General features: G+C 45.0%; 1 protein-coding gene across 1 annotated transcript in view; it reads right to left on the reverse strand.

The window, feature by feature from the left end:
* Nucleotides 1–13,042, reverse strand: part of mmp28 (matrix metallopeptidase 28) — a 40,864-nt gene that overhangs the window by 22,136 nt on the left and 5,686 nt on the right. The window contains exon 3 of the mRNA XM_038962058.1: nucleotides 5,978–6,174. Coding sequence (XP_038817986.1) covers nucleotides 5,978–6,174 — 197 coding nt within the window. The remainder of the gene's footprint in view (nucleotides 1–5,977; nucleotides 6,175–13,042) is intronic.

Raw genomic sequence — 13,042 nt, forward strand, 5'->3', positions numbered from 1 at the left:
GGAACCAGGGGAGACTGAAGAACTAACACTAATTGCTTAGCAGAGGTGGAGAGCACGCATCCCTGTACTAATTGCTGATTGCCAAGAGAGGTGAAACCACTCCCCCTCCAATACAGCCACTGATTATCAAAACAAGTCAATTGCCCTGCCCCTTATCCTGGTTGATGCAAATTATGAGCAGTCAGCAGTTCACACACCAAGTAAGCCACTGGGAAGACAGGTAGCACTTAAAGTAGATGGCCCTAGCTATAAAAAAAGACAGTACTAGACCACAACAGATAAAGACAAAAAATATATACTTATCACTCCTAGAGATATCAGGAGTCCTCTAGCTATAGATTGAAGCCAAATGGACACTTCACCACAGATATGGACATGGCCCCTCTCCCCTGAAGCCATCCGAACACAGATGCAGCTGCTCCGCCAAGAGGTTGTGGAGCTTAGTGCTTCTATCAGCCAAGTTCTGGATGAACCCGAGACAACCTCCTTGGACACACCGACACCACATCTTCCTAAAGCCGCCTGGGCCTCCAAGGGTGAGCCTCGGAGGGCCCTGAGCCGGTCCTCCATCTCCAATATTATGGGCAAGTCATGGCTGTTCTCCTTCTACCCTCACGGTGACCTCATTGGCCAACCAGTTCCTGAGGAGAAGCCTGTGGTTATGGCTGACAAGGCTTACTCAACGCCCAAGGATGTGTCTTTCTGGAGGACGATGACATGTTGTTTTGGGAAGAAGGAGAAGACTGGATCCACTAAGAACATCAAGGTCAAGAAGAAGACCAAGATGGAAAAGGTAAGATGATGAGAGAAAAGTGTCATCAGTCATAAATAAATATAGCCATATGTCATTATCTGCCAGTGTACCATGACCTCTCCTCTAAAGTCTTATCTCTGTTTTCTGCTTACAGGACACTGCCATGACCAGGGGATATTGCTCCACGTATTTCAACCTCTTAAAAAACTGCTCACAAAGTAATATGACGAACGGGTGAAGAAGTGAACTAGGATTTTTATCGAATCGTTTTTTCATATAGCCTTCATTTAACCAGGATAAACCTCTGTCAAGGGAGATCTGACAAGATTCAGCAGGAAAAAAAGCTGGTTGCCTGATCCAAAGACAAACATCCCCTATCCATAAGGATATCCAGAATGGGAGCGATCATAACATGTTTATCAAGGCTAGGGTGGTTAATGTTGTTAATTAGGTTTTCAATCAACTTTTCTAAATGAGCCTCTGCGTGTCTTTCATATTATGATAACTTTGGGGTTCTGCCATTAGAAAAAAAGTCTGAACATCATTCCCATTGTGGTGATCTGCAAAATGTAAAGCTCCTTTTAAACACTATCAATCAGTTCCCTTATGTTGGTATGGGTTGTGAAGTCTTGTCAATCAAAGAGAAGATGGTCGATAAAATATTAGACTGCCCACCACCACACTATCGCAAAAGCAGTAGAACTAAAACAGTACAAATGTAGGGTCAAGTGAAGTGTATTCAGGCAAATGGTCTCGGTGGACTCATCCAGAGGAGATCAAAGACCATTTTACATGCAGTTACGTCCACGCTGACATTTGCACAGTGGGCAGTGGCCTTGAGTCATTGCCTTGATTCTAGCACTCATAGACCTCCGCTGAGTAAGACGGTCCCACCGGAGACCAACAACGACAGGAAGTTATACTGAAGACATTCCTTGACTTCCCTTATGGAAGTAATTAGAATTATGGCCTGTAAAGTAGTGTTGGTGGTGGTGGGGGGGGGGAGAAATCCCCATCTCTCTAGGAAGTGACCAAGATCATCTGATAGCGATGGTTGTTAGTAGAAGAGAACAGTGGTGGTGGGAGTTGGGTCTTTCTTGTACAAGAGAGCATGTTTGAGGCAAACACAGACTTGGCTCTATCCTATCACTGGTCTGTCTGAGAGATGTGAGGGGCCAGTATCCTCAGAGGGAGACTTCCTAGAGAGCCACAGCACTGAGCCAGTGCAGCATCTATTGTACGTTATCATCATAACGTACAGTCATATCAAATAATCACAGTAATATATGGCTTCAAAGATTTGATACCCATTCACACCTCGAACCAGCGAGAAAGCATGTGGTCAGTCAGGGCTGTGGTTCCAAACGGCACACACCTCTCACAAACACGGAGCCTTCACAACCTGCACTGCTTATCTTGAACAAGGGTGATGGAATGTAGCCTCTGTAAATATCAGTGGGAACCTGCGTCAGATTCCCACAGCTAGTCTTCCAGGATAAGAGCTACAGTACGTCTGCTTGTTATTCCCGGGAGGCACGGTAGTAGCACCTCCTTTCCTCTGCGAAAAAAACAGTGGCAAATGAAAACAATCTGATCCCAGTCATTTATCGGTTTTATGTCATCAAAACCACATAAAGTGAGCTCCAAATGTGACACTTCTAGCACCTTAAACCGCTGCGCCACTCAGGAGCCCAAATTCACTTATGTGTATTAAAGTAGTAAAAAGTATTTGGTCCCATATTCATTGCATGCAATGACTACATCAAGCTTGTGACTACAAATTTGTTTGATGCATTTGCTGTTTGTTTTGGTTGTGTTTCAGATTATTTTGTGCCCAACAGAAATAATTGGTAAATATTGTATTGTCATTTTGGAGTCACTTTTATTGTAAATAAGAATATAATATGTTTCTAAACACTTCTACATTAATGTGGATGCTGCCATGATCACAGATAATCCTGAATGAACCGTGAACAATGAATGAGAAAGTTAGGCGCCAAATATCATACCACCCAAAAATTGCAAACCTCCCCTGTTATTGTAATGATTCGAGTTCAGCATGTCTTGGGGGTATGATATTTGTGCGTCTGTAACTTTCTCACTCATCATTATTCACGATTCATACACGATTATCCGTAATCATGGTATCATCCACATTCATTTAGAAGTGCTCATTATTTTATATGAAAAGGGAAAAGTCTGGTTGAAACATCAGGGATGTGTTCGTGTTCAAAAATGTGTGTTTATTTCCCTCTCCTTATCAGTTTTTTTTTCTTCTGTTTGGTGCCCAATGAACACGACCCTGGTCTTTCCTGAGGTACACCCGACACCTGTTGTAGTCGTAGCCATTCGTCATTACCATTCTTGTTTCGCTTAATAACACTCCTGCTCGTCGTATGAGTCATTTCTCTGAGACGGCGATGACAAAGACAGCGGCTCGTCTCAGGTCTCAAAACAACAGAGATGTGTTATTTACCCAGCTAGCGAACTGAGGACAGGCCTCATCAGGTACTGACTTGGAAGTGAGAGAGACCGTCCGACGCCACTACATTCCCAGAGTATTAGCCAATCCCCTGCGAAACAGAGAGGAATGCCGAGTGTTCACAGTTCAGGCTACGAGCAGGAACAACGGGAGGGATGGCTGCCTCCTCCTCATGGTCACTGACACGGCTGTTAAAGTGACTGTTTTTCCTCTCATGTAGTGAGAGACCAGATATTCGTCTAACATAAACAGTAGACACAAGCAGAGGATCTGTGCAGGGTCAAAACATCTTAAGAGACCCAAGTATAACAGTCAACCACCACATGCATTGGGAGTCACACTGGTGTTGGTGTCAAACTGTGGCATTGTTTCAACTGTCAATCATACTTCCTCGGAGGAAAAAGAGGTAACCTTACTGCTTTGACTGAAACGGTATGCTTATGTATAACCAAAATCCAGAATATATGTTCTGATCCAGTGGGGTATGTATGGTTCAATTCATCTGCAGTGAATATGCTAATGAGACTCCATAGAATGCAGTGTAATTCGCTAGGTACAGGTAGAGTTGAGTAGATAACCACTAGTACCCCTGCAGCAGAGGGGTCGTTCGGGCCAAAGAGTGGGACATCAGACGCTCTTCTAAGCCTTAACTACAGGCCCTCAGTGCTATTAGTCATGGGCTTCACGACAGGAGACCCACCCAGACCACGGTGTGCACGCTTTCTGAGCTCTGGAGCTACCACAGCCACAGACTCCACAAGCATATCAAAACAAAATCAAATTTTATTTGTCACATACGCCGAATACAACAGGTGTAGACTTTACCGTGAAATGCTTACGTACGAGCCCTTTCCCAACAATGCAGAGTAAGAAAATTTGCCAATAAAAATAGAAAACAGTAACACAATAAATAACAATAACGAGGCTATACATAAAGAGTGCCGGTACCAAGTCAATGTGCAGGGGTACGAGGTACTGTAGTTGAGGTAATATGTACATGTAGGTAGGGGTAAAAGTGGCTAGGCAATCAGGATAGATAATAAAATGAGTAGCAGCGCAGCGTATGTGAAGCGTGTGAAAGTGTGTGTGTGGCATCAATATGTGTGTGTGTGTGTGTGTGTGTGTGTGTTGGGGTGTCCAGTGTGCATTGAGTTAGTGCAAGATTCAGTGCAAAAAAAGGGTCAATGCAAATATTCAGGTTAGCCATTTGATTAACTGTTCAGCAGTCTTATGGCTTGGGGGTAGAAGATGTTCAGGAGTATTTTGGTCCCCAGACTTGGCGCTCCGGTACCGCTTGACCTGCTGTAGCAGAGTGAACAGTAAATGGCTTTGATGGCTGGGGTCTTTGACAATTTTCCGGGTCTTCCTCTGACACTGCCTGGTATAGTGGTCCTGGATGGCAGGGAGCTCTGCCCCAGTGATGTACTGGGCTGTCCACAACACCCTCTGTAGCGCCTTGCGATCGAGAGCGGTGGGGTTGCCATACCAAGCGGTGACGCAGCCAGTCAATATGCTCTCAATGGTGCAGCTGTAGAACTTTTTGAGGATCTGAGGAACCATGTCAAATCTTTTCAACCTCCTGAGGGGGAAGAGGCTTTGTCGTGCCTTCTTCACAACTGTGCTGGTTTGAGAGGACCTTGTTAAGTGCTTAGTAATGTGGACACCGAGTAAGTTGAAGCTTTCGACCTGCTCCACTACAGCCTCGTCAATGTGGATGGGGGCAGGCTCGCCCCTCCATTTCCTGTAGTCCCCGATCAGTTCCTTTGTCTTGCGGATGTTGAAAGAGAGGTTGTTATCCTGGATTCAGACTGCCACTGTCTCATTGTCATCTGCAATCAGTCCTGCCACAGTCATGTCGTCAGCAAACTTGATGATGGTGTTAGAGTTGTGCATGGCCACACAGTCATGGGTGAACAGGGAGTACAGAAGGGGACTAAGCACACAACCCTGAGGGGCATGTTGAGTGTCAGTGTGGCAGATGTTGTTACCTACCCTCACCACCTGGGGGCGGCCCATCAGAAAGTTTAGGATCCAGTTGCAGAGGAAGGTGTTCAGTCCAAGGATACCGAGATTGGTGATGAGCTTGGAAGGAACTATGGTGGTGAACGCTGACCTGTTGTCAATGAACAGCATTCTCACATATGTATTCCTCTTGTCCAGTTGGGAGAGAGCAGTGTGTAGTGCAATAGAGATTGTGTCATCTGTGGATCTGTTGGGGAGGTTTGCGATTGTTGATGCGTGCCATGACCAGCCTTTCAATGCATTTCATGGTTACAGATGTAAATGCTATGGCACGATAGTCATTTAAGCAGATTACCTTTGAGATTACCTTTGGGATTACAGACCGAGATGTTGAAAATGTAAAGACAGTTTCCAGCTGGTCTGTGCATGCTCTGAGAACACGGCCTGGTATTCCATCTGACCCAACGGCCTTGTGAGTGTTTACCTGTTTAAAATTCTTACTCACATCGGCCACGGAGAGCGAGAACACACAATTGTCCTGGACAGCAGGGGCTCTCATGCCTGGCTCAGTGTTGTTTGCCTCGAAGCGAGCATAGAAGGCATTCAGCTCGTCTGGGAGGTTTGTGCTGGGGAGGTTTGTGTCACTGGAAAACTCACGGTTGTGCAAATATACAGAGCTCAACAACAGGAAACAAAAGCCATTGTTACCTTGGCGCGCCACTGACTACCTGCTTAGGGCATGCACGCACGCACACAAAACTTTGAGTGTATTCCCTCACCTGGTTGAGCATAGCGTTTCCCGCGGGTTTGTGACCCATTGGACGCCATCTTGCCTGTGAAGACTGCATAGACTCTCTGGGCCCAGACCTGATGGCTGCCCTCATCCTTTACCCCACAGCGCGGTGTGCCCATCTGCTTCAGGGTGGCACCATCCAGCTGTCCTGTGACGGGCAGGTGGGACAGCCACTGAAACTCCCTGTGAGAGAGGAGGTGGCAAAAAAATGAATACAGATTAGCATACCAATAAACAATACATGAAACAAACTCTGTCTTGGTCACAATGAGGAATACATTATGATGTCATAATTTCAGTGTCATTGTCCCTGCTGTATTTAACTCACGCAAAGAGACAATCATGTTCTCAAACCTCATTACTCAAAGAGTATATCTAATGATTATATTATACACTCATTGCTGGGACAGACCAGATACAACTTCAATAAGCACTGAGGTGTGAAGTGAAAGGTGTCGAGCCCTTTGGACACAACAATTGGCAGGAGAAATAAAAGCTTTTCCCAAGTGGGTGTGACACCTACTCCCATTGCCTGTGGCACTGCTGCTTGGATTCCACCTGGCAATCTGTTCACCGTCTTCCCTGGCCTGTCTCCCCCTGTCTGGTACAATTACCCCCACCACACTCCCCCCTCTCTCCCGAGCTTTCGCACGCGTCCTGCACACACGCACTGTTGGGGCGAGTGACTCTAAACTTACAATGGCTAGCCCTAAGTCGTTATATATTTGATTTTTTTCTTGTGTATTTTGCTATTTGCCTCATGACTCCTGCATGCTTTGTTGACTACGAACTTTCTTTACCCAACCGTGGGACAGACTATGTTTGTTCCCACACTCGGGGCTGACTCTCTATGGGTTACACAGACTTTTGGCCTCCCATCCTATTCTAACCACCTCTCACCGGCTTTGTATTCATGTTACCTGATGAAATTGCTGTACAATATGATCTTGTTGCCATCTGATGCACATTCAGATGTTATAAATCAGCACTGCAGAGCTCTCCCTGTCCTGTGCCGTGCATAGATTGTATTGCTGTTGATGATATCTGGAAATGTGCATGTACACCCTGGCCCATCTACTGTTGCTAGCCCCAATTCTGACTTGTGCTCTGATATCTGCTTCACTAATTTCTGCTTTCGTAAAATCCTGGGTTTTCTGCACGTTAACACTAGAAGCTCATTACCTAAAATGGATCAATTGAAAGTGTGGGTTCACAGCTCCAATCCAGATGTGTTGGTCATTACTGAGACGTGGTTAAGGAAGAGTGTTTTGAATACTGATGTTAACCTTTCTGGTTATAACCTTTTTCGGCAAGACAGATCTTCCAAAGGTGGGGGAGTGGCAATCTTTACCATGGATCACCTTCAGTGCTCGGTTGTCTCCACCAAGTCTGTCCCCAAACAATTTGATTTGCTGGTTTTAAGCATTAAACTTTCAAATAGCTCTTTGCTGACTGTTGCTGGGTGCTATCGTCCTCCATCAGCACCGGCCTGTACCCTACCTGCCCTAAGCTCTCTCCGGCCCCTTACACCAAGTCTGAATTTGTCCTGCTCGGTGACCTAAACTGGGATATGCTTAAACCGCCTTACCTCACAAATAATCCTGATAGGTATCAGTCTGGTGTTTTCTGTAATGACCTTAGTGATCACTGTTTTACAGCCTGTGTTCGTAATGGCTGCTCAGTGAAACGACCTGCCCTGATTTATTATAGACGCCTTTTAAAAACTTTAATGAGCAAGCCTTCCTTCATGAACTGGCTTCTGTAAAATGGTATAGAATCAGTTTGATCCCCTCTGTCGAAGACGCTTGGACCTTCTTTTTTTATATTTTCAGTGATATTGTTAACAAACACGCCCCCATAAAGAAAATGAGAATTAAAAACGGGCTCAGCCCCTGGTTCGACCGTGATCTTGCAGAGTTACTCCACCTCAAGAATTGCATTTGTGAAAGGCTCGGGCACACGCATACTCAGGCAAATTAGAAATAAGTGCACTCAGGCTATCCGGAAGGCCAAAGTTAGTTACTTTAAGCAGCAGTTCTCTCTCTGTGGGTCTAATCCTAAGAAGTTCTGGAAAACTGTTAAAGACCTGGAGAATAACCCTCCTCCTCACAGCTGCCCATATCCCTTAATGTTGATGATGTGGTTGTTACTAACAAGAGGCACATGGCTGAGCTCTTTAATCACCACTTCATTAAGTCAGGATTCCTATTTGACTCAGCCATGCCTCCTTGCCCGTCCAACATTTCCTAATCTCCCACCCATTCTAATGTGACAATCCCCAATCCTTTTCCCTCTTTTCCCCCTGCCCCGCTACAAAGTTTCTCCCTGCAGGCAGTCACTGAGTCCGAGGTGCTAAATGAGCTCCTGAAACTTGACCCCAACAAAAACATCTGGGTCAGATGGTTTAGACCCTTTCTTCTTCAAGGTTGCTGCCCCTATCATCGCCAATCCTGTCTCTCCTTTCTGGGGAGGTTCCCATTGCTTGGAAGGCATCCACGGTTCGTCCTTCAGTGGCACCCCAAGCTCTTCTCAATATATCAACAACTTAGCTCAGGCAGTAGGAAGCTCTCTCATCCATTTATATGCAGATGATATGGTCTTATACTCAGCTGGCCCCTCTGGATTTTGTGTGAAATGCTCTACAACAAAGCTTTCTTAGTGTCCAACAAGCTTTCTCTACCGTTAACCTTGTTCTGAACAGCTCCAAAACAAAGGTCATGTGGTTTGGTAAGAAGAATGCCCCCCTCCCCACAGGTGTGATTACTACCTCTGAGGGTTTAGAGCTTGAGGTAGTCACCTCATACAAGTACTTGGGAGTATGGCTAGACGGTACACTGTCCTTCTCTCAGCACATATCAAAGCTGCAGGCTAAAGTTAAATCTAGACTTGGTTTCCTCTATCGTAATGGCTCCTCTTTCACCCCAGCTGCCAAACTAACCCTGATTCAGATGACCATCCTACCCATGCTAGATTACGGAGACGTAATTTATAGATCGTCAGGTACAGTAAGGGTGCTCTTGAGCGGCTAGATGTTCTTTACCATTCGGCCATCAGATTTGCCACCAATGCTCCTTATAGGACACATCACTGCACTCTATACTCCTCTGTAAACTGGTCATCTCTGTATATCTGTCACAAGACACACTGGTTGATGCTAATTTATAAAACCCTCCTAGGCCTCACTCCCTCCTTATCTGAGATATCTACTGCAGCCCTCATCCTCCACAGACAACACTCCTTCTGCCAGTCACATTCTGTTAAAGGTCCCCAAAGCACACACATCCCTGGGTCACTCCTCTTTTCAGTTCGCTGCAGCTAGCGACTGTAACGACCTGGAACAAACACTCAAACCAGACAGTTTTATCTCAATCTCTTCATTCAAAGACTCAATCATGGACACTCTTACTGACAGTTGTGGCTGCTTTGCGTGATGTATTGTTGTCTCTACCTTCTTGCCCTTTGTGCTGTTGTCTGTGCCCAATAATGTTTGTACCCCGTTTTGTTCTGTTACCATGTTGTTGTCATGTTGTGTAGCTACCATGCTGTGTTGTCATGTGTTGCTGCCTTGCTATGTTGTTGTCTTAGGTCTCTCTTTATGTAGTGTTGTCTCTCTTGTCGTGATGAGTATTTTGTTCTATTTTTTTTTTATGTGGTAGGCCATCATTGTAAATAAGAATTTGTTCTTAACTGACTTGCCTTGTTAAATAAAAATAAAATAAAAACAATACCCCATAATGACAAAGGGAATACCCAATGAGTCAATACATTGTAGAAGCACCTTTGGCGGTCGATTACAGCTTTGAGTCGTTGGGATCAATGTCCTGTTGGAACGTAAATCTTTCCCCCATTCTAAGGTTGTTTGCACTCTGAAGCAGGTTCTCGTCAAAGATTTGCCTGTATTTGGCTGGCTTCATTGTTACCTCTATCCTTACTACATGGGGGAAAGGCGCTGTGCCGTGAGGTGTTGCTTTATTTGTTTACTGTTCACTTGCAGTATATAAGATGGAAAGGAGTTCCAAACTCATGGCTCTGTACAATACTGTACGTTTCCTTGAATTTGTTCTTGACCTGGGGCCTGTGAAAAGACCACTGGTTGCATGTCTGGTGGGGTAAGTGTGTTTAAAAAAAATAATTCACCTGTTTTTAACCAGGTAGGCCAGTTGAGAACAAGTTCTCATTTACAACTGCGACCTGGCCAAGATAAAGCAAAGCAGTGCGACACAAACAACACAGAGTTACACATGGGATAAACAATAACACAATAGAAAAGTCTATATACAGTGTGTGCAAATGAGGTAAGATTAGGGAGGTAAGGCAATAAATAGGCCATAGTGGCAAAATAATTACAATTTAGCATTAACACTGGAGTGATAGACGTGCAGAAGATGAATGTGCAAGTTGAGATACTGGGGTGCAAAGGAGCAAAAAAAAAATAACAATATGGGGATGAGGTAGTTGGGTGGGCTATTTACAGACGGGCTGTTTACAGGTGCAATGATCGGTATGCAGCTCTGACAGCTGATGCTTAAAGTTAGTGAGGGAGATATGTCTCCAGCTTCAGTGGTTTTAGCAATTCATTCCAACCATTGGCAGCAGAGAACTGGAAGGAAAGACGGCCAAAGGAGGAGTTGGCTTTGGGGATGACCAGTGAAATATACCTGCTGGAGCGCGTGCTATTTATGACATCGCTGAAGTCAAGGATCAGTAGGATAGTCAGTTTTACGAGGGTATGTTTGGCAGCATGAGTGAAGGATGCTTTGTTGCGAAATAGGAAGCTGATTCTAGACTTAATTTTGGATTGGAGAGTTTACAGTCTAACCAGACACCTAGGTATTTGTAGTTGTCCACATATTCTAAGTCAGAACCGTCCAGAGTAGTGACGCTAGACTGGCGGGCGGGTGCGGGCAGCGATCGGTTGAAGAGCATGCATTTAGTTTTACTTGTATTTAAGAGCAGTTGGAGGCCACGGAAGGAGTGTTGTATGGCATTGAAGCTCGTCTGGAGGTTTGTTAACACAGTGTCCAACGAAGGGCCAGTATACAGAATGGTGTCGTCTGCGTAGAGGTGGATCAGAGAATCACGAGCAGCAAGAGCGACATCATTGATGTATACTGAGAAAAGAGTCGGCCCGAGGTCCGGACAACAGGCCCTCCGATTTGACACACTGAACTCTATCTGAGAAGTAGTTGGTGAACCAGGAGATGCAGTCATTTGAGAAACCAAGGCTGTTGAGTCTGCCGATAAGAATGCGGTGATTGATAGAGTCGAAAGCCTTGGCCAGGTCAATGACTGCACAGTATTGTCTTTTATCGATGGCGGTTATGATATCGTTTAGGACCTTGAGCGTGGCTGAGGTGCACCCATGACCAGCTCGGAAAAACAGATTGCATAGCGGAGAAGGTACAGTGGGATTTGAAATGGTCGGTAATCTGTTTGTTAACTTGTATTTCGAAGACTTTAGAAAGGCAGAGTAGGATAGATATAGGTCTGTAACAGTTTGGGTCTAGAGTGGCTCGCACATTGAAGAGGGGGATGACCGCGGCAGCTTTCCAGTCTTTAGGGAATGAGGTCAATATCCTTCCAGGATACCCGGGCCAGGTCGATTAGAAAGGCCTGCTTGCTGAAGTGTTTTAGGGAGCGTTTGACAGTGATGAGGGGTGGCTGTTTGACCGCGGACCCATTACAGACGCAGGCAATGAGTCAGTGATCGCTGAGATCCTGGTTGAAGACAGCAGGGGTGTATTTAGAGGGCAGGTTGGTCAGGATGATATCTATGAGGGTGCCCGTGTTTACTGATTTAGGGTTGTACCTGGTAGGTTCCTTGATAATTAGTGTGAGATTGAGGGCATCTATCTTAGATTGTAGGACGGCCGGGGTGTTAAGCATATCCCAGTTTAGGTCACCTAACAGTACAAACTCTGAAGATAAATGGGAGAAGAGAGCTATCTAAGGCCTGTTGAGCGGGACTGAGGGCTCTACAGTGAAATAAAACAATAAGAACTAGCCAAGACAGCAGGAGACAAGGCATATTGACATTAGAGAGAGGCATAAAGCAATCACAGGTGTTGATCAGGAGAGCTAAGACAACAACGGGTAAATGGCGATGAATGGGCAGAGCGGGTCAGTTAGGTACATACAGGAACTGAGTTCGAGGCTGGGGCCGACAGGTAAACAAAATTAGGTACCGTGTTATTAAAACAGTCCAGGGGGCATCAGCTGTGTATGTGTCAGTGCTCTTTTTAAGAAGACTATGCAAACAATTTGGAATTTCCAACACATTCATGTTTCTTAAAAAAAACAAGAAGTGACGCAGTCTGTCTTTCCTCAAATCTTAGCCAAGAGAGACTGGCATGCATAGTATTAATATTAGCCCTCTGATTACAATGAAGAGCAAGACGTGCCTCTGTTCTTGACCAGCTGCAGCTTAACTAGGTCTTTCTTTGCAGCACTTGACCATATGACTGGACATTAACCAAGATAAGATAAAACTAGAGCCTGCCGGACTTGCTTTGTGGACAGACCTCTCCCCATCTTTACAACCATTGAATCTATAGGTTTTGACCTTGACAGTTTACAATCTAAGGTAACACCAAGTAATTTAGTCTCCTCAACTTGTTCAACAGCCACACCATTCATTACCAGATTCAGCTGAGGTCTGATGCGTATGGTTGAATCATCAGCATACATGGACACACATGCTTTGTTTAATGCGAGTGGCAGGTCATTGATAAAAAGAGTAGAGGGGCTAGAGAGCTGTCCTGTGGTACACCACACTTCACATGTTTGACATTAGAGAAGCTTCCATTAAAGAAAATCCTCTGAGTTCTGTTAGATAGATAGCTCTGAATCTACGATATGGCAGAGGTTGAAAAGCAATAACAAATAAGTTTTCTAATAAGAGGTTATGGTCAATAATATCAAAGGCTTCACTGAAATCTAACAGTACAGCTCCCACAATCTTCTTATTATCAATTTCTTTCAACCAATCATCGGCCATTTATGTCAGTGAAGTACATGTTGAGTGCCCTTCTCTATAAGCATGCTGAAAGTC

The sequence above is a fragment of the Salvelinus namaycush genome, chromosome 23 (genome assembly GCF_016432855.1).
Source record: "Salvelinus namaycush isolate Seneca chromosome 23, SaNama_1.0, whole genome shotgun sequence".
In the NCBI taxonomy this organism is placed as follows: Eukaryota; Metazoa; Chordata; class Actinopteri; order Salmoniformes; family Salmonidae; genus Salvelinus; species Salvelinus namaycush.